This window comes from Morone saxatilis, unplaced genomic scaffold, assembly GCF_004916995.1.
Source record: "Morone saxatilis isolate NCDOM2014 unplaced genomic scaffold, NCSU_SB_2.0 Contig20, whole genome shotgun sequence".
In the NCBI taxonomy this organism is placed as follows: domain Eukaryota; kingdom Metazoa; phylum Chordata; class Actinopteri; family Moronidae; genus Morone; species Morone saxatilis.
Genome location: NW_023339763.1, coordinates 16,438,484 through 16,463,681, shown reverse-complemented (window position 1 = coordinate 16,463,681; position 25,198 = coordinate 16,438,484). Strand labels below are relative to the sequence as shown.

The window sequence follows — 25,198 nt, the reverse complement described above, 5'->3', positions numbered from 1 at the left end:
TCTTTTGGTGCAAGAGTTTTAGTTGACTTTGTAAACAGATGGTATGTTTTACAACAGCCAGCAGGCAGGACAACCATCAAGGGCATTCTACAGAGTCAATTATTCAGCACCATCCTGAAAAATAATACATATTCAAACTCTGGAACATATTGTCAAAAGGCTATATATAGCACGGAAGAAAACGATTTAATTTCTAACACAAGTGAAATGTTTTCAAAAACAGCCTTGATGTCAGGCAAAAATGAATAACTGAAGTGCTGTGTAGTGGTGCTAAATTCAGTTCAGGTGTAACTTCATGCGAATAAAGATAGAAATCTAGTCTCAAGAAGGATAGAAATGTGTGTCACAGTACGAAATACAAAACTTCTTCAGCTTTACAGGGCACTCTGCTCCTTTTAGCTCACTGTTAGTCCCACAGCCTACACCTGTACAATACATTTCAGTTTCAGTTAGTACACAGTTTTCAGTACACAAAACTAATTTAGCAGCTCTGTTAACTAGCAAGCTAAGATCCAAGTATTTTCCTCTCAGAAGATGGTGGAGACCAAAACAGAGCAATTTAGTCTGGACGTACATTTGTCAGAAAATACAACTCCAAATGAATGTCGCTGTGTCTACTGAATGTGTACATCTATTAGCTACATTAATGTCTATCAGGTCGTTTTAAAGCTATTCCATCCCTAATTGCCGTCAATTTATGTTACTTTTTAGTGGCTCTAAACAATATTTTTATATTAACCATAGAACACGTGACTATTTTTATTTGAAATATGTTGCTAGTAGCCTTCTGATGGACTCCTAGTTAATCATCAGACACGTTTTTGCATCTTTCAGGTTTTCCACAACTTTTGTGTTTGGTTCACTCTCATCTGTGTTATTTGTGGTTACAGCAGGCAACCACTGTACACACTGTAGTGTATGGAGCGGAGCATTTAGCAGCTAGAACCAAATGTTTAATTCAGATGTTAGTGGAGGCCAAAAATAGAACTAAAAGGAGAGTGAATATTAGACTTAAATACACCAGGTGGCCAGAAAATGACTCAAAAAATGCTAATGTTGTTCAGTAGTTACTTAATGTGTAATTAGGAAATTGTTCACTAACATGTTCACCATATTAGTGGCCAAGCAAAGAACAAAACAGAAGAAAAAGCTTTGAGTCATTGCAACACCTGATTCCTCTGAGGTTCATTCTGCACCAGTCCTCAACAGCTTGCCCTTTCATCAGCTCACAACTCAAATTAGTTTTGGTGGCTGCTTCTCAGAGAGAAAGAACAGAAGACAACTGTTGTCCTGAAGAGATAAGTGCTGACACAAACGAAACCTGTGACATGCGGACAATAGCTGAAATGTTTTAATGTCATGCAGAGTAGCAGGACATGTGCAGTGCAAGAACCAGTGACCATCTCTATTGTTTACAGAGAAGCATATATATACATATATATGCTGTCCCAGTAAAGTTGTAACAAATGTCTTTTCCTTTCAAGCCACAATACTGTAAGCACAACACTGAGTTCATACTGTATTGATTCTTAAGTCTACAAACACAAAAAATGTTAAACACACTTTGCTTTGAAGTTTGTCCACAAAATGCACCCAAAGAAATGCCTAAAGATGATGGCAATTGTTAGAGCAAACAACACAAAGCAGAGTTAGCCGGCATGCATGTGGGATTCTCTTGAATATGAGCTTAGTAGCCCACACAGCACTGCCCAGGAGATCAGTATGTACTCCTCTGATATGGTGTTCTTTGCAGCTCAGAGGATTGGTTTTATAGAACTGTGAACTAAATAATATTGTAGGTTACTCACCGTCACGTATCACACAGTGGAATAACACATCTTATAAATATATTACATAATTTGTTTTTCTTTAATAAATGACTTGACTTAAAAATCTAGGCCTAGAAAACCCTGAAGGAAAAATAATTGATCAAATGTAGAATGATACATTTACCAAGAGTTTTATTGTTTCCTTGACAGACAGTGTTGGAAAAAAGAGGCTGAGGCTCTGCTGGCACCTGGCCGCGTATTTCTTCTTGTCTGTCTTGGGCAGCGGCTCACATGACGGCCGAGCGTGGTGTGCAGTCTCAACTGTGACTCAATCGTCCCTCCCCCTCTCTGGAGAAGGTGACCTCTTTAAAATTCTCTTGCAGCCATCTGAACTGTGCCGTTGTCATGGGATGCCCAAAGCTGAGCGCGACACCAAAGGAAAATCTCAGACAAAGCAACTGAACCTACTTCATAGAAATCTCCAAAATTCTCAAAGCTTATATGTGGCTCCACAAAGAAGACTGTTTTCAGTGGGCAATGCTTACAGAGCCAGTGAAATAAAAAGGATTAAAGCTGCCAAATGACAGTAAAAGGACACTTTTGAGTACAATTAGCCTAACAACGCCTACTCCCAATGCAGCCCAATGCAGATAACAGCTCCCTGTTCCAAATTAGCTGAACTGCAAAGAGCCCTGCACCCCCACACCACCCACTCCTGCCAAATCCCTGATCAGAGCTAATCAAACAGATTATTTCTTATCTAATGACAGCTGCAAAGTTGCTACAGTAACAGATTGTTGAGCCTTTTTTCCTTGTGTTTCCTTTCTCCTTTTATGTAAGTTTTATTCACTTTCCATTAAATAATTCATGAACTTTTGTTGGACTTGAAGATGATTCAGATTCTGAAGTCATACACACAAAAAATGCATAAAGACAGACAGTGAGAGACTAAAAAAAAACATATATAGAGAGCATAGATATTTGCATTGGAACCACATACAGAGAAATGGAGCAGACTGGCTTTAAGTGCCTGTTCCTTTTCAGCTCTCCTATTAAAAAAAACACCCTCCTATCTCTTAAGCAAATAAAAATGGCGTTTTCTCTTGGGCAAACAAGGAAGCGCACATCACATCAATCTCTTTCATAATGCAAAAAGACTACTGTTGTAATGGCCTTGTGTTATCCTGAAAGCAAGAGTCCTGAAATAGATGCGAGACGTTTGAGCAACACAGAGACGAGAGTATAAACAGAGCATTGCCTCTAAAACTGAGGGGCGCTCTGTTAGTCACCTGGTTTCTTATTCGGCCATGTAAAGTGGTAAGGTTAGAGCAGATTAGACATGACAAACTTGATCTTACAGAAGAAGGAGGGGAGGGAGGCTACAAATTCACAAAGTGAAAAACATTCGGTGCATGTGAATCTGACAGCATGTCTGACAGTGCTTGGCCCTCTGTGCCATTTGCTGTTTTCTGACGCAGGAGAGACACAAAGGCTTTGCTGACTCCTCTGTTCCTTCCCTCACTCTTTCTCTGTACGGCTTCATTTTCTCTTCTATTCATTTGACGATTTGGCTATTTCTCCTTCTGTGAGCAGCTGAGACGACGATGTTGAGCTGAAAATCTTTATTTTAGCTATAAAGCTTCTGCTCCTGAACTGCTTGGAGTGAACAACATTTCAAATAAGAAGAGGATAAGTGGAATCACACGTGGTGTTTAAAGATGACTGATTAAATAATCAATGATTAAAATCACCCTGGGTTGACTTCTAACTTGTCTAAGTGGCAGCATTATAAGTAGAGAGGCAGGGGGGGAAAGGGAAGCATTGTTTGTATATTGTTAAGATATGGCAAATAAGATTGATTTCAAGATGCCTCAGGTTTCAAATGACTTTTAATGCCTCCATAAAAAACACAAGTAATAGAGACCATTAATGAGAGTGGTTGTTATTCCAAATGCTAAGCAAAGGAGCAGAAGGTCGGCTCAGGTTGCTTTTTCAACAGAGACACAGCAAAGGCTGTTTTTTATACACTGACATTAGCTGTTTTAACAGAGCTAAACTTTTATTGCCCACACAAACACACATTGAACGACTGTCAGGCTGTAGGTAACAATATCACACAGCCACAATCAGATACATTTCTACACATCCAGCTCTCACTTTCTGCCTGTCCTCTAGAGGTCATTAGGTGAAAGGAGATCTAGTATGTGACTCAAGGCAATTTTGTACATGGCTAAGGCTACAACAACCAATGTCTACCCCTGTGCAAACATAAAGAGACGTTTCCTAGTCGGCTACAGTTCATCATACTGCCTCCTAATGACCATATACAGTATCAGGAGAATCAACAAATCAAAGTGTCTACATAAGACAATATATTCTGTAAGATGATACACACACATCAGCCGTTTACACAACTTATACAGCTGTACCAGGACTATTTTATGGCAATACTCGATTTTGATTTGCTTTGGTTTTTTGGGAATTTAATTTGCTGGATTGGCCAAAAACAGACATTCCTGTCTGCTTATTTTAGCTAATACAAAAATACCGTTAGCTCAGGCAGAGCAATGAAGTCACACATACATTGGCTGATGGCATTTCACATGCTTTACAATGATTGGCTCATTCACAGCTGTGGCTGTCATCCAGTCATATTCTACAGACATTATAACATGAAGCTTCTCACTATTTACCTACTGGTACACTCATGCCAACATCGTTTGCTGCTGCAGCAAGTAATGATCGTGCATGTGTTTATAAAGGGGGATTTGCTGTCTGAGCAGAATCCTTGTTGTTGCTCAGATTCTTTGAGAGCCCCCTCAAACAGCACAGCCTTGTCCACAAAATCCAACTGTGTGGGTGTCTCTGTTTGAATGAACAATTTCTCAATTGATCTTCCAGTTTTAGTAAGGTTTATTAGTAAGGTGCTGGGCCAGCACAAGCTGCTGTCTATGGATCTACTGTACACTGAAATAATAAACACCATTCTTCCAAAAGATCTCTGTTAAAGTCCCTTATTAATGTGTTGATGATGGTAGTGGAGAGAGCCATTTAACATGATGTTCCAAGAAGGAAACAACAGAGGTTTAGTTGGGTTGAGAACTGGAGACCGTGAAGATAATAGCACATGATTCACATTTATTTTCATGCTCATCAAACCACAAATTCAATGGCCCCTCATGCCCTGTATGGAAGCATTTGTTATGTTCCTCCACTCATTTATTCAGGTTTATCCTTTAATTAGTCACCCAGTTGTATGTTAACTACAGAACAGTATAATAAAGCATGAATGGAAGAATATATGAAGGGTTGTAAAAAAATAAATTAGATACAGCCTACAGTACTGAAGGCTATGAGGGATGCAGGAACTGTCCAAGGTCCTGAGACAATAATCTCTACACTGAGACAAGTTCTTTTTTTTTAGCAACCAGCCAGAAAGTTATATGAATGAACACATTTTCTGACGCTCGTCAGTTTAGCAATGTGTGCATGCTAGATTGGTGTAGTAATGTCTTTGTTCACATATATTATGCTGGTTATGCAGAGATGCCCAGAGTACAGACTATCTGTAATGAGGCCAAGTGTTGTAACTCCCCTTCTCAAGCACAGAACAAAGATTTACAAAGTGATGCAACTGTTTAAAGTTATGTAATGACTTTCTGAAGGTTGCTCTAGCTACAATAGTGTGTTACATTCTCTGCATGCAAGCCTGTCGGCCAATCTGTTCGGTGGATGGCACATAGTGTGGAGCAGAAAGACTGCATCTCACATGTTGTTTGATATTTTCGAGCTGCGCTCCCTTTAAGTGCATGGATGTGCATGGGTCAGTTGGTGCCATTTTGGCCGTCTGGCAGAACGGAGTGAGGAGGTTTGGTTCGTGCAGAAAAACTCAGAGACAGCTAACGCCTCAGCTGTATCTTCTCACTGAATGCACAGTGCCCTTTGAGATTTTCACCAATGACGTCATTGCATAGTACACACACACACACACACAGCATGTAAACTGAACTCCAAACACACTCCACTCCCAGCTAGAAATCTAAAGGCAATCTGATTCCACAGGGGAGTCTTAAATTCATTCAACTCTGAGTCAGACAGGATCCTTAAAAACATTGCACAGAATAAATATGTTTTTCTGTAAGAAAACAAAAGAAAAAAGGCATCATTGTATTTCGAGAGTTTATTAAATCTGGCATAGTCTTGTTTAACCTTGGAGAATGTTTCTTTATTGGCAGCGCTGTGCTTTCTCACCTGCATCTCTATCTTTGTCAGAATCCTTTGAAACCTGTGTTACAGAAATGCCCCTTTCCGTCACTACTTGGCTATTCTGTTGCATGTGTATGCCAGTTACGCTCTCCTTTGCTCTTCAAATGTCCTCTCTGAGGCATAATGGAGTCCTTAAACAGAGACAAAAACAGCTCTCTTGAAACAGAAGAGCTTGATTAATAAATCTCTGCCTCCATCCCAATATTAGAGCCTGGGAGGAACATTGTTTATCCACAGAGGGGGGGTCAAGGCTTATTGATATGTGTCCATCTCGGAGTGAAGGTGCAGTAAGGTGTTCACAGAGTGGAACAGCTGCTTTATGCCATTCGGCCTCTCTCTCTATCCCACTCTCTGTTAATGAGACTGTGTGCCTGACTGCTGAGTGCAGCTCTTTAGCAGCATGCAATTAATCAGATGTTTCCTTGCGGAGACGAAACCAACCAGACATTCAGCAGCAGGGCAGTGTGATTGCACACCGAATGCAAATTCTCCACCATCTCGACCGTCCCCATTTGTCAGAAGGGCAGGAGAAAGTAGGAAAAGCTGCAGTTAAGGTTGTTAGATTGTAGTCCTTCATTTTGATGGTGACAAAATTAAGATCTAGTTTGCATTATGTAGAGTTCATGAATCAGGAGCACTACATTAAACAGTGAGAACTAGATTACACAGTAAGATCTAACACAAGTACGTTTACTAAAGAACTGTACTTAAACACAGTTTTGAGGTAGGTGTTCCTTACTTGAGGACTAGTTACTTTACAAATTAGGATTTTACATACAAAACATATGAAGAGCTCATATAATGATGCATTCATGTGTTATTATAACACTATAGGCTAGTTAGCTAACATTAGCCAGCATAAGCTAATGGTCACACCTGATTATGTAATGCTAGCAAAACTCCTGGGTGTGTTGAAAGGGTGCACTTTATTGATTGTGAACTCAACTTTGTGTGTTTTTTTCTTTTAAAACACAGTCTCGCTGTAAACTATCACTAACACTGTATAAAATTGTTCAAATTTGCTCCACCTCAACAAGCTACAACAGTACAATAACAATAATAATAATTCAATAATGATTGAAAATCAGCCTTAAATTGGTATAAAACAGATATATGTCACATTACATGGCGGACTCCGCAGAAGAGGATCTGCTTCTTCTGGAGATAAAAACGTCTCATTCTAAGGTAACAAAAACACAATGATTCTTATTTTCAGGTGATTATACACTAATGAAAACATACCCTTCAATATTATATTCTGCCAATACATCCTTCTGAATGTTACACACTATATTTTGCTTCTAAAATATTTTAATCCTTTTTTAATGTAGGACTTTTACTCGTTATAAAGTAATTTCACATTATAGGATCCAAGCACTTCTTCCACCACTGATCTCAATATATTAAATGCTAAAAAAAATATAATTTCAGAATGACCTTTCTTCTCAATGCTGTACACTAAAACAATTAGACACTATTAGACTTAAGGACACAATGAGAATTAAGGACAACATCAGCAAAATGATTAATAACTCTCCATTGCTGCCTTAGAATATTTAGAGTTCATCATAGAGGAGAGGACGAGGACAGAGATGCAAACTGTAACACAATACAACAGCCTCCCTCAGTAACAAATGGAGAACATGCTGTACTTCTATTAATATTTTTTTAATGAAACAATGGTTCTCAAAATCATCCCCAAGACACGAGAAAGAGCCTAGAGGTCAATAAAGAAACTGCAGCTCAGGGCATGTAGATCATGAGCTCACCACTTGGGCTCGGTGGTTTCTTCTTGGTTAAAAGCAGCTCCGGTATGCCAATGAAGAAAACACATTTCTATACACGTTTCTATACACAGTATGTTTTGGAATAGAAATACTGTATGGTTTAATTCTGTTGTAGGATTGGTTAATTATCAAGATTATTTTGTAAATTGTAATAATTTTGAAAAGAATGATTGTACTATGAAGTCTTTATGACTGTCATGAATGGTATACTGTGGTACCCACTGTTAAATATGTAAGCACTTAAAATGCAATTTGGAGTAACAAAAAGTAAAAATGAAAAAAGAAACACAAAAAATGGTGTGGTCCGAGTCTCAGTGGCCAGCTGGTGATGCCCAGATGTTCCTCGGTTCAAGAGGTCCTTTCTGCCAGCAGCCATTAGCCTGTTTAATGAGGACATTTCATAACCAGTACATCCAGGATAAATAGGTGATGTTGCACTGCAGCAGAAAAACATGCCTTTAATGACCCACGTGTGTGAAGGCATAAAGTCTGTAAGTTTTTTTCCTTTTGTATCAGATATGTTTGTAAAACAATTCTTCTAATGAAACAGCAACAGACTCCCATTTTATAAAAGCTATGGGAAACAAATCTCACTTGTTATTCAATAATCATTACTAATATGTCCCTTAAAACAGTTTGAATCAGTACAATACTGCTGTCAGAGGAAGGCATCTCCAACATGAAAGTGAAGCTGCACCTATTTGATGTCTATACCAAATTGGAAACACACACTGAAAGTTAAATGTGCAGTTCATTCATGGGTACATTAAGTGGTATCTCTGGGCATTTTATTTTCTATTACAGTCAAAATCCCAGTTTTGATGGTAGTTATGACTTCAGGCTATGATAAAAAAATCCTTATTTTGGTATGTGATGAAAGGGTCTACAGAGCCCACTTCCCCAAGATGTACAGCAGGGGATCAACTGTTTCATTTAAAGTTTTTTTTCCAATTTCAAGCTGTCTTTAGAGGCCTTTGTTCTGATAAAAGGCTCTGTTCAGATGTGTCTTGTTAAGGGACAGGCATTACACGTGTCATTGTAAAATGCCTCCGCAGCATACTGTCCCACAAACTATCAACAGTCACTCACACAAGCATCTCTCTAGACCCCACAGCAACTCCCTCTCCGAAACTAAATAGAGCCCTCTCCTTTAATGAAGATTAAAGTGACATTTGGATGAGCGTTGGCTATATTGCTCCAGAGCCATGACGAGGAGGAGCGTGCTGGGACCAGCAGCCAAAAGAGGGCGTCTAACTAGCCTCTCAGCAAACACAAGCTGTGCAGCATGTGGGAATACATCCTAAACTACAGTGTTTACACTGTGTCACGCTGTGGAAATGGGCAGAGTATTACAGATGGTGGCGCATCAGCTTCGACACAGCAGGTGGAAGAGGCCAACAAAGTAAACCAGAGCTCTAAGGGCCACATCAGGAAGCACTTCTGAGAAGGTTTATGGAGAGGCTATAAACTCCTTAATCATTCTTCCCAACCACGCCTGCCAACCAATTATCAGCTTCTGCAATCTGCCACCAAAACAGACACATTGAAAAGATCAATGAAACCAACGTCCCCCCCAATCTGAGAGCCTCCTTAATGAGGTCAAACATGGCCCTGAACATATACATCACAATTATGGAAGTGTTGCTGTTGTCTTTGTTTGTTTTTCTAGAAGCTCTCGATTTGTGTCAGACACACATACATTTGTGGGGCGAAAAAAAAAAGTGCAGATTTTTAAAATGCACAAAATGGCTCTGTGAGAATCAGTTTCATGAGTGAGCTGTAGCTTAGATACCCACCTGAACTGGAGATATATAAAGTGAGGCGGGGGAAGTGAAAAAGGAGTGCACTTGTCCTAGAAATACTCTATGTCAGTTTAAAAATACTTGGAATGCACAGTTCTGAATAGTTTGGCACATTTAACAGCAGAGACTGCACCCAGAAAATATCTACACCTACTGAGTGCACTTTAAATACAAGTAACATGACTCAAAAACACCATGCAGTATATTTTTTCCTGGCCAGCTTCTGATCCAATCTACACAGGCAGATTGTTGTGCTCTTTCTTAATGCAGCCTCTCCAGATGCTGACCCCCAGAGGACGACAGAAACCCAAGTCTGTAAATAGTTGGCCTACATGAGGGGAGCGGGAGGCCATGAAGCACATGCAGAAGTTACAGTATGTTGTGTTTCTGTTTCTGTCTTTATATAATCCAATTAGAGCTAAATGATAATCAGAGAGTGCCGAGGATTAGAGGCTCAGGCGGCTGGAGTCACACTACGGCGGCGGATCAGCAGCACCTGTGAATGACTCATTCCTCGGAAGCCAGGAGCTATTGACTGTCTCTGTGAGCAGCATTCAGCTACATAGTGAAGTCATTTAGGATCATTGCTGGCATAGATTAAAATGTATCAGACCACTTATAATAAGGATTGGGGATGAGGGATTTACATATTAAAGACCGATCATATACACTGTATAATAACACGTCTGCATGAGCAGGGCTTGGCGTGCCAATTACTTTCTCTTGCAGTGAGATCTTTTGCACTGCTCATCTGTCTCGTACTGAGAGCTTGGTGTGGTGTTTCCATGGGTTTGTGTGAGTGCTTGTTTTACTTTCCCAGAGGGCTGATTCTTACCTCTGTCGGTGTCGTAAAGGTAGACAAACTTCTCCCACTTGTAATGGGCCAGCAGGTTGAGAACTGCTCCCCGCAAACTGGGCCTCATCTGGATGACAAACTGCACGTCAGCGTCGATAGGGAAGCTGGGGGTAATGAAGGAGGTGTGCAGCGCCCCGCAGAAGGAGGTCAGCGTGTTCATGGACTTCCTGTCATAGAAGCCGAAGATGGCGTAAACTCCTCGGGAGAACTGGGAGCAGACTGGTGACAAGGACAGAGAACGGGTTCAGGTCAGGGACAGACACAGTCAGGAGGGAGGAAGGTCAGCAAACAGCACAAGCTGGCCCTTTCAAACCAGGTTATGTTCCAAATTTCTTAACATATTAAAAGTTAAAATTGCTGAGTCCACTAACAACCAATGTAGGGGAAACTTTAATGTAAGGTTGAAATGTGAGACAATTCATGATGGCATTAATCTTCAGAGTGAAGCAGTGGCTATCTGAATAAATGAGTGCCATGTGGGATGTCTACTCCCCATGGCCATGATCTGCTGCCCGGTGCCCTTCACTTCTCCTTGGTCTAAATGCAACTGCTTGGGTAATCAACTAGAAATAATGGGAAAATCAGTGCACTGGCCACAGCTCTTAATGGACAAATACCCTGAAACATGAGCATGCAAATGTGCAAGCGCTGGGCTGTGCTGCAGTATAAAAGATTTATAACAAGCCCTATCTGCTGCCATCTGGAAATGAGCTCCAGCCATAAACACAGTGTATCAGACACTTGGTCTTACAAGGTGTTAACTATTTTACTTTATTTGTACATAATAAATGGTTTTAATAACACCAAGCAGGACTGATCAGGGATATGACCCCTTGCCTTAATGTTAGTAATAACTGGAGCAAATGTTGGTTAAACCAGTAGAGATGCTCTAAAACTTCTGACCCTTTGCTCAGCACAAATTGAAAATGCGTAGGTTGAAATCCAGTCACTGAAGAAAAGCCTCTAACTGTAAAGTGGTAACACTTTATAGCAAGAGTACAAAACACACATTTAAAATAGTACTCCAGTGATTTAATATTACACTCTTATGCATCATCTAAAAAAAGTCACCCGCATGCAGCAGAACCAGACATATCTACATTACCCACAATGCAACTCGACTTCCAACAATTTATATCAGTTGTTCTCATCAGCTGGTCAGTGACGCACCTACATCATTTGCCTATCATCTTGCCACTGTCTTTTTAAATATGATTCTCTCTGCCTTCAGTTAATTTATGCTGCTGTTATACCTGCCCCTCCAGCTCCCATCACTACCCAGTCTTTGCAGATTCATCAGCTTCATTATTTCATCAGCCTATCAGCCTCAGAAGAGTCATCAGCCACCACTACAAGTGTCTAGACTCCATGGGGGGATTTAGCTTGCTGCTGCTCAGGGCAGACACTCCTCAATCACAAAAATGTCCTAGTCCGAGTCTACGTGTCAAACACTTTCTGTCAAGGACCAGTGTGTAGGATTTAGTGGCATGTAGCGGTCGGTGTAGTTGCAGATTGCAATTCCATTGCTTCACCTTGACCTTGCAAGCATGAAAGAGAAACCTTCAAAATGCGTGAATAACTCAAACACCACCATCTATAGCCAGTGTTTGGTTTGTCCGTTCTGGGCTACTGTAAAAACATGGCGGATCAACATGGAAGGTTTGTAGATATAAATTGCTCATTTTAACGTAACAAAAATATAATAATTCCTACATTTAGGTGATTATACACTAATGAAAATATATTATATTCCATTTTTCACAATAGAGCCTCCTAAATATGACGCACTGGAATTTTAATCATCACATATCATGTTATACTAAACAATTATCTTTACTTCATTCAGTTGTCTCTCTTGATTGAAAAAAATTTCATTTCATCCAGTCACGTTTTATTTATATGTTCAGTAATTTGTGTATCATCCAAATAAAACTTTAAAATCAAGCATACTTAACTGCAAAGAAACAGCTGTTGGATTTATGGGAAGTTATGATACATCGTATCGTAGTGTTTCAAATGTTTCAAATTTCTAGCTAAAATGCAGGAAACACATTTCTGGAAAAGATTGTGCCAGCTAGAAGAAACTGAACCTTACACAAATGCAATTTAGATAAAATTGAAAAAACTTGCACATTTATGTCTGCACACTCAGTAGAAGAATTTCACAGTTGTGTGAGTTCTCTATGTGCTAATTTGCAGTTTAGTGCTGTATGTTTTCCAAAAGTTGCTTCTGTTCAGCTTTCCATTAACAAAGCCATTCAGTTATCTTGATTGCTTCAGTCATTTTATTATTCCTCCAACCCTTCTCTCAGCCTTTAACTTAACTCAGCCTACACATTAGATCTGTGTGTTGAAAGGCCAGGATGACACTGGTTTAATACTGAATAAATACAGGCATCCGCAGAAATAAAAGCTGCACCTGTTTTCTATTACTTTAAAGGATGCTGCTGTAATCAAGGAGAAAAATCTTCCAGAGGCTGCTGCATTGTTTAATATCTGAAGGACAACTTCTAAGCAGCATTTCAATGACTCAATGGGCCTGTCGTAAACAGTTTATATAAATCTCCCCCATCATAAACAGAGAAACGTCAGAGCAGATGATGAGTTTTGGACTCAGCATTCTTTACAGTAGCTCTCTCAGTGAATAATATTATTAAACACAACACCGATCCCCCTCAAATTACAGATTCTTTCTTCTGCAACACATAACATTTGTTATGTTATCCAAGAAGAATAGAGGGCAGCCATTAAATTAACACTTCTGAGCTCCTCCAATATCATCTAATTCTATTTTCAAAATGGCAGCAATAGCTTTGTGGTTTGTCAAGGTTAAATAGACAGACTGTTCTCCTAAAGGACTAATGAAATCATATATTTGGAAGCATGAAGCAGTAAACAATAGTCAACTACAGTAAATTCCTCTGATCATGGTCAGCAATGAGGACACGCATCATTTATTTTATTACAGAGGAGAAGTGGAGCTTTTTTTTGCACTGCAGACTACAGAATACCAACACAGGCTTTATATTTATATGCATGATTAATATCCAGCTGGAAAAATCACCTCTCTTGACTTTCTGTTGCCTTCTATCTTATTTCCTCCATCTCCCAGCAAACACCCACATCTGCCTGTTATTACTGTCATTACTGTTGCTCTCTCCTTTTCCTCCCTCACCCTTTTCTCTGCTTCTCTTCAGCTCTCGCTACCTCGTCAGACTTAACAGGTAGATGCAGCCGCTACAGTAGCATCAACATTGTCTTATATCTTGCCGAAACTCTGGGCTTTACAGCTTTCAGGGTCTCTCCAGCAGACAGCTAGGGATCTTTTTTGAGTCTATCATAAACCTTGCTGATGTAGGGATGAACCTGTAGTGTATGTGCACAGCAGAGCCAAACCTACAAAGTGAATTGTTAAAGCTCTATTTCTGAGGGGGAATAGAGGGGGGGAGCTGCTGAAAAGGGAACACCGCACAAAGTGAGAAAATTGAACTTTGTGCATATAAGAAAGTGAGAATGAGGAAAAGGATAGAGGAGGACTCACACTAAGATGAGAAGGTGAACATTCTTGGACTGAGAGGCTGGTCGGTGAGCGCCTTGAGGTTTGAGGAAATTGGATACTGCACATGGACAAAGTGAGGACAATGACTTTACTTTTTGTGACGATAACAAATAACCTGTTTATTCGAGTGCTGCTGCCTGGTGGGAAGTTATTTTTCTACTGCCGTCTGAGAGGAGTGCCTGCAGTGATACTAGAGGAGAGAGCAGAGGGACTTCAGTTTGTTTTCCTGAGGGAGAGGGAGGCCGTGTTGGTCTCAGCCACTTGGGAATACCTGTCCCATCCCTGGGTCATATGTTCAGTAAGAGAAGAAGGCAGAGGACACAGCACAAAAACGTGCAGTTGCTGTCCCAGAATCGCCAACTTGTAAAGGATGGGGTCAAAGAGAAAGCAGAAACACTGACTACAGTGTATTCACAAACTATTTTATTATAATGTCAACAGAAGGTACAGTGTACTGGCAAAGCAAACAAGCTAGTGTGAAGCGTGTTTCTCTGAAGATAATTCTGCCTTTAAAGCTTAATGAAGACCATTCACATCCATTCAAAGCCTATTCACAACAGTAAATACCCCATATATACACCATACTACATGTATCATGTACAACCTCTTTCCTAACCCTCTAAAGACTCTAAAACCATGCTACTAGCTCTGAGAGGATGCATTTAGGCATAGTGATGCTTTGAGCTTAATGCTAATGCTAGCATACTGATGCTAAGCAGGTGCAATGATCACCATCTTAGTTTAGCAAGTAAGCATGCAAACACTGGCTAATTAGCACTAACCAAAGTACAGCTGAGGCTGATGTTTTGCTAGTATTTAGTCATAAATAAATAAGTACATAATAAAAATTGGACAAATTTAAAATTTGACCTTCTAATGGCACAAGATGAAAGGTCATTACAATTAATCCTGAGCGGGACATAAATGTAATGCGATCTATCCAATAGTTGTTGAGACATTTCAATTTAAGCTACAAATGCCAATGGTGCCAATGGTTGCACCAGAGGAAAAGTCAGGGGATCACTAAAGTCAAAAGAATTCAAGCTCACAAGCATACGAGCAGGTAGGCAAGTAAACCCACATTAACTATAAATTAGCCCCTCAGTATCTGAAATCAGGGGAACAATCTAACATATTGTGGTTTTAGCAAAGTTAAAGTCTATTTAATGCAACACAAAAATCTTCATTTGGGTCTGTTTAGACTTTATTTCCAGTCTTAGCTGACTATTGGTTTCTTACTATACATTAACCATATTCATACCATAATCATTTATGTGATGTCCGTGCATTCATCAGCTGATACAGACCTCACCCAGAGTGAGTGCTGCACACCGGTTCTGACATCCATTTTTTTTTTTGTGACACACAACTATTAACTCCTGATGTCACATGTGGAGTTACGCAACCTCTGCATGATGTAAAACTGTGGGAAGAACTACAGTATAAAACTGTAAATCAAGGTGATGCATTTTCCTGTCATGAGAACTTTGGCCAATTCACTAGACTACTTATTCCTGCCAAACCAACAATGTTGATGTATTGCATTAATAGTTGCAGATTACATCAAAAAGGATAAAAAATGTTGAGTCAGAAACTTGACAGAAACAAATTAAGTGCTGTGAACTCTAAAAAACTAAAAGTAATCAAGATCTCCTTGCACGTTTTAAAGGAGATCGTCAAATGAGACAGCATTACTAGGCTGGACGGAAGATGCCAACAAATCTTGCAAATGTGCTGACTGACAGACACTCAAATTCAGTGTTTCTTAATGGAAACAAGCTGAGCCACTAAGCTGTGCCATCTTCTGAATGATGATTTACAGGGTCAGAAGAACACACAGGCAACATCCATCCCTTGTTATTCCAGGTAACATGTTTGCTTTGCATCTTTGCATTCTGCCTGCAGCTGCTCAGTGTGTCAGCTGGACAGGATGTACAGGGATATTGTAGGATCTCAGGACTCTTTCAGCTGAGCGAGGACACATTCCAGTTGGTTCCAAGTATTTCCAAACATCAAAGCTGTAGTCATATCAAAGTTCACAAAGTTCACTTAGAGACAATTTTCACCCTCAATAATTCAGCTTCTGCTTTTACAGAGCCATGGAAGAGCTCAAGCCTTCCCAGAGTGCACTGAGCGTCAGGCAGAGAGATACTGAAGAGGTTGGATAAACACACATATAATCACCCACTTACTAGACATACTACATTCTGTAGCTCTGCTTAGATGTGCATGTCTATGGGCTGTGAGAGGCAAACCCATTCAACAACAAGCTCTTTTTACATCGCACTACATCTCACAATACAAGAAAGCCTAAACAATTTACGTCCATGATAACTACATTTCCTGTTTTTATCCAATTGATACCCTGAGGGTAACTTTCTAATGCTACTGTTGTGCACAGGCATCCAAAAAAAACAGTGTGTTTGTAATTTAGTTTTCCTCAGTATTGATGAGAAGAATAAAGCAGCCAAGACTTTGAATAAGCATAAGTGGAGGCATGTCAAATTAAAGGAAAATCTAAATCTAAATGAATCCGTTGCAGTGTTTGACTTTTAAGAACGCTGTAATAGATTTTCTTTTTATTTGGGCATCTTACTCCTTCAAGACAACATTTTAGTTATGATGTAGGACAAACCTGACAGTAAATAATAATAATCATTTCCCATCACATAAATCAAAATGAAAAATTTTTTTACATTTACAATGTAAAGCATTACTCTGCTGTCGGATTTTGCGACTGTATTTTCAGATTGCATTCATTGTGCCACATAAACATGAAAGCAAAAATTAAATTGGGCTATGTGATTTGAATTTAATGAAGATGAAATGAAAACAAAATGTCATCATTAGTTTGCATTTTCATTTGAATAATAGCAGACTGATGTTATGTCCATTTATGTTCCGTGGGTGGACACAGTAAAAGCAACCCCCCACCTAAGGAGGCCAGATAAACACTGTTCATAATATAAGGCATATTGTAATACATATACAATACAATATATATTTAGTGAATTAGGATATTAATTAACAAACAGTACTTCAAATGTGAAATAAAAACTGTCAAACTAAGACAAAAAGTCTACAGCCATGCTAGCAGCTCAATGAGGCTGATGGTGCTTTGAGCTAACCCATCTTAGATTACCATGTCAGCATGCTAACATTTGTTAATTAGCACTAAACACCAAGTACAGCTGAGGCCAATGGGAATGTTATTAGGAATGTCTGTACTAAATTTCATGGCAATCCATCCAGTGGATTGAAATATTTCAGTGTAGACCGAAGTGGTGGACTGACCGACACACAGACTGAATTCCATTCATAGATCCACATGCTAACATGGCTAATAGAAAAAGATACCATATACATTACATATGCATGTGCATGAGCTTTTGAAAAGTGACTCTCCACAGCATTTCACCTGGTGCATTCATTCTACTGAAAGGTTCGTTAAGACCTGCTAGTTCAACTTCACCATAAAATCTCAGTAATGGTTGTTGGGATAAAAGTCTGACTGAAGGCCAAGTACACGTGGTTTAAAGGATCTGTGTGTTATGACATTTAAGTGTTTCATATTTGTGTGCACATTACAGTCTGCATTGTTGTGCAATTCGTCTCAGTTGACCAACCACAGAGAAAGCAGAGGGCATATAGGGACTGAAGCCTGAGTAGGTGTTTCTCCTCAGGCAGTGTGGTTGCATGTTGGCTGGAATTCCCTCTTCTCTACCGATTGCAGCTTTATAAAAGCACACATTTTCTTCCAGTGGGCTACCCCCGGCAGATTCTCATTACACGCAAAAAAACGGGACAACGCTGGTTGGATTAGCCCTAATCTGAGAAATACAACTGGATCCATCCCACATGCTATAACAACATGACAAGGAAATCTACAGCAGCGATACAGAAATAAGGCCTGTGGCTACTGGAGTCTTGTATGGAAGAATACACTTCAGTATTTCACTGCAGCGCAGTAAAAGCACTGCTAGCACTCCACCTACACATGCTTTGCATATACTGCAACAACATCATCCAAGGACCACTATTACAACAGACAGAGGAATACAGCACACTCAATTTAAAAAAGGTTGTAATGCTGCAGAAGACACTGCAAATTAAAAATACATCAAGAAAATGCAGTAAAGTGGAAAACGTGATGACTGTGTGCAAAGTAGTCGTAGGTCAATTAACTTAATATAATATCAAAATACTTATTTTCAGTTTATGGGTTAGAATTTCTTATAAAACACACAACTCATCAACTCTAATCATCAGTTCTGGTGCTCAGTATTGTAACATAACATGACAAAAATGCTTCACTATGGACAGGAAATAGGTTAAATAAAGACAACAAGTATCAAATATGAATAAAACACCAAAACAATGAAGCAGCGGAGTTTGTAAAGCGACTCCTTTACATTCAACAACTCTTACAACTTTCCCAACTCTATGAAAGAAGCTCCTCTAAATTATTCACTGCCCCGATGGCATCTTTGGTTTTCTTTTGCATACTTCTGTGTAGTTCACAGCTTGTTGTCCTTAGATAATCCCAGGTACCATTTAGTGAACAACAGCAACACTTTTTGGAGGCAGCCTCACTAAAGGACGTTGTGTAAGACTGCAACAAACTGCTGCTGCAGCATCACTGTAGCTTGTCAGTAGTGATCACCGTCGCTCTGTTACAGCACTGACATGTACACACATTCAGATGTACAGGATGAAAGACTGCAAAACTGCACTGCACATCTCCAGTGGCTTGCCCCTGGACCTATTCCGCCATTTTGCAGCATTACAACCTGCCAGAGTTGAGGTACTCAGTTTGAGAAAAACAAGAAATAAGAATCTTTCTTACAATGGCTGTGAACCTGTTTGGCTAAATACATTTTAGCCTCTGTTACAGCCATTTCTTTAGCATCAGTACTCCCTTGTTCAAAGAAAGCTAATGCATTTATGCTGCATGATGACCCATGAGTGTTGTCTTGCCCCACAGCAATAGACCCTAAAAGCTCGTATTAAACTAAGGGTCAAGCCATGTATTCATGTCGGTGAAAGAATCAGTTAGAAAACAGCACCGCCCGCAACTTAAATGACTCTTTAGTTAGATCAAATTAATACAAAGACATTCTGAGAGCTTTTATGTTTTTAGTATGCTCCCCAGTGAGAACGGCATGACAAATCTGAGGATGAGTACTTGTCAACTTGCGGCAGGTCATCCAAACTGACAGGACTCTGGCTGCAGTAGCAGTAACTCAGATATTTTTATCAGTGCATCATGATAAAAGGACATGCTTATGGGTAAGTGTCTCTTTTTTGTTCAAGGACTCCTGAATCGAGAGGCTCCATTTAAAGCTTTCAAATGTAACACACACATACAAGATTGTCCAAATATCTAAGCAAAGGTGGTGAATGTGCTTTTCACGCTGAATCAGTTTTGATAATTGAATTTAGGCGTGCACAGTGTAGCGTGGTCTTGTTCTTTCCTCTCATTATCAGTGACCTCGCTGACTGATGAGACCATATTAAAAAAATAGAACTCATCATTTGTTGTATGGAAACACATGTATTACTCTGGCCAAACAGTGTGGATTAAGATAGAAACCATCATACAGAATGCTCTCCCTCAGGCCAAACAATTTGACAACCTTGTCTGTGGTGCTCATGCATCATTCATGACTTGTCGGTTTAAATGAGGTCTTAGACTTATGATGGATCCAAGGTTGTTATATATTGTTTGGTTACATTCCAGCAGTTTGTTTTGCTTCAGTAACTACAGCAAAATTTATGTAAAGCACTGAACTTTATTTACATTTAGATATTACAATATTTATAAAAGCTCTAAAGCTCTAATGATCTAATGAGTGAAAACGTCCTCTGATGAGCAATTTTTCTTTCTTCTTCCAGAAACCTCACAGCTTCTGAGATGATGGCTGTGTGTGAGTTGCTGCATTCGTAAATACTTAAATGAATAGTTTACATTTTTGTGGAATACGCTTTTTTGCTTGAGAGTTAGATGAGAAGATCGATATCACTGTCATTTGTATGATGGATATGAAGCTACAGCCTATTAGCTTAGCTTAGCACAAAGATTGAAAACAGCTTAGCTCTGTCCAAATGTAAAGCTCACTAATTAACACCTTACATTTTCACTGGTTGCCTGGCCTCTCATCCTCCTCTCATCTAACTCTCAAGAAAGAAAGGAAATACACATATATCCCAAAATTTCACATCATTCCTTTAAATAATGTACTGAACCGTAAACCGTTAGAGAATATAATCCAGTATACATAGCCAAATATAAACAATATGACTTTCTCGTCAGTCGAAGCTGATTCTTTCCCTCGTTTACTTATACTTTACTAAAAACACATTTTATCTTGAAGTTTTATAAATTACATGCTGGAATTTGAATATGCTGATGTGTGCTGCTACTCCTCCCTCCCCTGCCTGCACTGTTTCTATGCAGATAACAAAGCAAAGAAAATGATGGGATAGTTACAGCTGCAACCATTAATGTTGGACACATACTTTTTCACATGCTGCATTTTAATACAAACATTGCAAAAATGTAAATGTCCTTATTTGGACACAGCTTATGAGTCAATGTAGTGAACCGCAGTTTTAATAATGCAAAAGAAGAAGAAGAAGAAGAGGAGGAGGAGGAAGAGGAGGAGGAGATCTGGCTACATGAACTGGTCTATGCTGCATTAGTGGGACTGTCCATTGCCTACACACTGAAGTGCTCTAACATTAGCCTCTGTCTGAGCAGCCTCACACTGGTTGAGTCATAGCAGAGGGAGGATAGGTAGCTATAATAAACACTCAAATAAGAAACACATTGTCATATTGACATTTGATTAATTTAAATGGTCCAAATGATCATATCTGGAAAAATTCTGGCCTGACCAAATTCATCCTGTTGCCACTTTAGACACGATGAATGAAAAAGTCTTTAAAAATGCATGATGTTATGGTATATTGTTTTTAAATGGCATAGTGGTGCAACAGATTGGAAACATAATAAAACATAATTTACAAGCATTTTACACTCATGTAATACTAAGCTCAGCCACTTAATTACACAGTGAGTAAGTATGCTTTGGAAATGGAGATATGAAATGAATGTTTCAGCTGTCTGCTCTGTCAACTTATCCAAAAACTATAATCCCACATGCACTTGGTTTAACTCCCCCCTGAATGTCCAGCCGTGCCAGCGGCTCTGTCTCCGCTGTTCCTTTCTGCCCTGACCTCCCTCTTAATGGATATAACCTTCGCATTTCTGCATTTATGCACACAATCTGTCCTGGTCCTGGGGCAATGTGTCACATCAATACATCTTACATCCTGCAGCCTCACTCCAGCCAGCCACAAATTGGTGAGATAATAAACACAACAGCACAGTGAAGTTCTCTTTGTCGGAATCAATTCAATCAAGCAGCAATGACTGGAAATTGTTTGCTGCAATGTATCACTGGCTGTTTACAGGTTTGTTTGTTTCTCAACTTTCATAGCTGCAGAGCAAGCATCAAAGTGAAGATTCAGTGTCTCTGGTCAGGAAGTTGGAGAACAGCCATATATTAGTAAAGAGGGACTGAGATAGAGAAAATGAAAGCTTGCTGAGAATTGATTTTTCCATACTGGAGAACAAACTGGAGCCACACACACTACAACTGGACTATAGCCTTCCACCTATTGATCCCCACTGCCAATAACACAGTCATTTGCCATCAGGGATTTGTAACAATCATTATATACTGACCCAGCTGGAGGACAGCAGTGTTGTCCTGCTTTAATCCATTCAAAATCCATACAACAAATGAGCTCTGAGCAAAAAGTAATTCCTCTCATTTATACAACTATTTTATTCATTCGTTTAACAAAAGGGGACATTTTATAGACAATCCTTAAGATCATAAGCAATAAGCAAATTTAAAATCTTAGTCGTCTTAACACTTGCTAATATTATCAAAATTAACAATGTGAGCCGTGGGAAAGCATAGCAATGACTAACAAGAATAGAAATGTGTCAAATCATAATCATCACATTCGCTACATCAACACCTGCCAGGCAAGCAGGGCATTATGCAATCCAGACGACTAAAAATAAGAATCATGGGTGCATTTTCAAGCAGTGCCTTAGTCACAAGCTGGCCTGGCCAGTCTGCACAATGAGCTGCTCACTGGTCTCTTTCAACCTGGAAGCATCTAGCTTAGCTTGCATCAGCTTATCTTGCTAAAATTAATCCTCCTGATTATCTTGGTTATTCTTCTTATCCTTTAGGAAGAAAAAGCTTAAGCTTATTTCAAAAACAATGGATTCAGGTTTGCTCAATGTGAATCCTGGCTATGGTCTGAATATTTAATAGCTGCATGATACAAAAATATACAGCAATTGCTTTTGTGATTCAACAGGCTCATATTTCCCCAGTTTAACTCAACAGGGCTTCACTTGTGGCAGGAATATATCTTTTTAGCTCCCTACAAAAACTTGGTGGGTGGTGATATGACTAGAATGTAGCATTAGAAGCAATATCCTGCAGAATAAACGCACATGACATCCTATATAATGTTATATTTTCAGTGTTGACCAAAAATATGGAGGAAAAACAGCTCATTGACACTCTCACAAGAATAGTGTTTGACTGAGTCATTTTAAATAATGGCTGGCTTTTGACTTCCTGGAGTTGGAAAACACACCCAAGAAGGAGAGTTTATCCCTGATCTGGACAAGCCAAGCATGTAGTATTTGTCTCTTACTCAATAACAACCGCTGAAGTGCCCTTGAGCTAAGCACTGACCCCACAGCTCCTCCAGTGTAATCACTCAGCAGTCGACAATGCAAGGCTGTGGTCGAACCAGGCAGCGCCAGGGTGTCAGTGTCTTCCCTGCTGCACTCACCAACAACTTCACAATCTCAACAGCAGTTTGCATTTTCATTAAAGCTGATCCATAGATATATGAGGGTACAACTGTGTTAAACTTTTCGTGTTTTTTTGGCCTTTCTGTCATTTCATTAGGTTACAAATCCACTTTTACAGAAGCTGGCAGAGAGCTACAGCTAATCCTTAAGTGTGAAGTGCAGTTGGTGGGAAGAAAGATAACAAATTAATTCTCCAGAAAGAACTTGGTGCCCTATATGGCAGAGGAGTGACTGGTAGACCAATTATGAAGCCATCTCACACACCACAGCCCTTTCTATCAAATCCATCATGTTTGTAGAGATGACTACATGGATTACAGCATGTTACAGTTGATACATGAGGCTATTTATCCATCAAAAGTGTCGTCAGAAGATGGTGCTGCTAACCTAATGTGTAATGTGATATTTAAAATCATTATCAATAGCTTGATTTGGACACATGGACAACCTAAAGATGGCTACCTATCTACATTATATTTGACTAGTAGGCAATTTTTTACCTTTCAAATATTCAAAATAAGACTTTTTATCAAGTTGCAGAGGGTGAAGATTACATCACTTTTTTCGTTTGACTGTGGAGAGACGGGCAAGTTTAAGGAGAAAGACCAGATCAAATGCAAATTGTTGCACAATACAACCAATTTAACCAGTATAGCCACCATCACAATAGGCATTACAACCATCAACTAAAGCCTTAATCTGATGTCACGGCCTGATAGAACCAGAGTAGCAGTGTTTTTCTGCCCCCGATGTCAAGTACAGTCGTCTGAGTGCTGCAGATCAGCTTCTCTGGAATTACTGAATTACTCAGTTTAAAAATCACTGAGTTTGGCCAATTACAGGCCATCATGCTCTATCATCCAGCTGGTGAATTTTGGATGGCATGACTGAGGAGTTTGTGTATGAGGCCAGACACTTGGCAGGTGTCTGTGGGGTTTTTTTTTTTTTTTTTGAAAGCAATGATCTATTTTATTCAAACACCAATTTCAGCTCATAAACACTGTGTAATTTTTGGATTAGCCTGCCAGTGGGGCAAGAACAGCAACACGTATCTCACATACTGCGTGTGTGCATGTGTGCGTGAGTGTTAGACTGCATCATTACTTCTGGATACAATTTGGGAACATGTAATTGCGTCGTTTTTTTATTGTTTGTTTGCTTTTCCAAAAACAGTAAAAGGGATGAGGTTTTCCTGCTGTTTTAATGCAGAGACCATTGTTATTAACCAGTGTAAAACTACTCACAGGCATGTGTGACAGAGAAACTGTTGGAGGACTCCAGGTTGTCAACATTGTAATTGAGGTGGAAGGGTTTCTCCGTCACATTCTGGTTGGTGTTATACAGCTGGACAGCAAACCTGAAGGCGCTGTGCTCCTGCACCGTAGAGCGCATGAACAGTCCACCTACAGGAAAGAAAATGTCATATATAACAGCTCTGGTTAGTTCAGGAAGAAATGAATTCCCGTTTTCAGGATGTGACTTATTTACAGAATGAGGGCAGTGCCGTGCCATTACGCATTATTGCACAGATGATCAGTTCATTGGAAGAAAGGAGGCCAAAAAAAAGAATGTGTTACCACTCACTAAATAATGCACTGCAGATACTGAAACTCGCCTTTTGACCATTTGGATCAACTCTGCTTTTTTACCAAACCGCCCACAAAGACGCGCAAGATCCCACAACCTTCTGGCTTTATGAGAAGTGAACTTGGTAATAAATTATGCAAATCACCAAACGAGTGCGACTTGCAGAGACGTGTCCTATTTAGACTATGTGAACAAAGAAATGTATGTGCAGTCAGAGCATCCCGTTGAACTTACCAATGTTGATTTGATTTGGAAACCCTGCCAACGAGTCCCCCCAAAAATACAATAAAACAAGCACTGTCGCTATTGTGCGATGCCACATTTTTCTCCGAGAAGTGAAATCAACTCCTGGTCTGGATGTGACAGAGGAGAAGCAGGGAGAACCATGTACACAGGCTTGTACGCAAAGAAATCCACAAGATGCGGCGGGTCTCTCTCACTCACTGTGTGCACCCACGTTGAATGTGTGCCAGCGCAACTGCAGCGCCAGCCCTGTGCTGCTGCTGGAAACCTAAAGGCAGTGTTTTATCTCAAAGATGGTGGTGGTGGAGGAGAGGAAAAGCGGATCTCCTTACTGTGGATAAGGACCAATGAAATGGGCCAGAGAGAGAGAGAGAGAGAGAGAGAGAGAGAGAGAGATGAGGGAGGGAAGGGGGGCGTT

The 25,198-nt window shown here is 39.8% G+C and overlaps 1 protein-coding gene across 1 annotated transcript in view; it reads right to left on the bottom strand.

Annotated features, from left to right (window-relative positions):
* The window catches only part of gria3a (glutamate receptor, ionotropic, AMPA 3a), a 69,288-nt gene extending 44,217 nt beyond the window's left edge, over positions 1 to 25,071 (bottom strand). The window contains exons 1-3 of the mRNA XM_035667186.1: positions 24,772 to 25,071; positions 24,195 to 24,353; positions 10,460 to 10,699 (exon numbers count right to left, since the gene is read on the bottom strand). Of these exons, the coding sequence (XP_035523079.1) occupies positions 10,460 to 10,699; positions 24,195 to 24,353; positions 24,772 to 24,859 (487 nt within the window). The 5' untranslated portion in view covers positions 24,860 to 25,071. The remainder of the gene's footprint in view (positions 1 to 10,459; positions 10,700 to 24,194; positions 24,354 to 24,771) is intronic.
* Between the last annotated feature and the right edge of the window lie 127 nt (positions 25,072 to 25,198).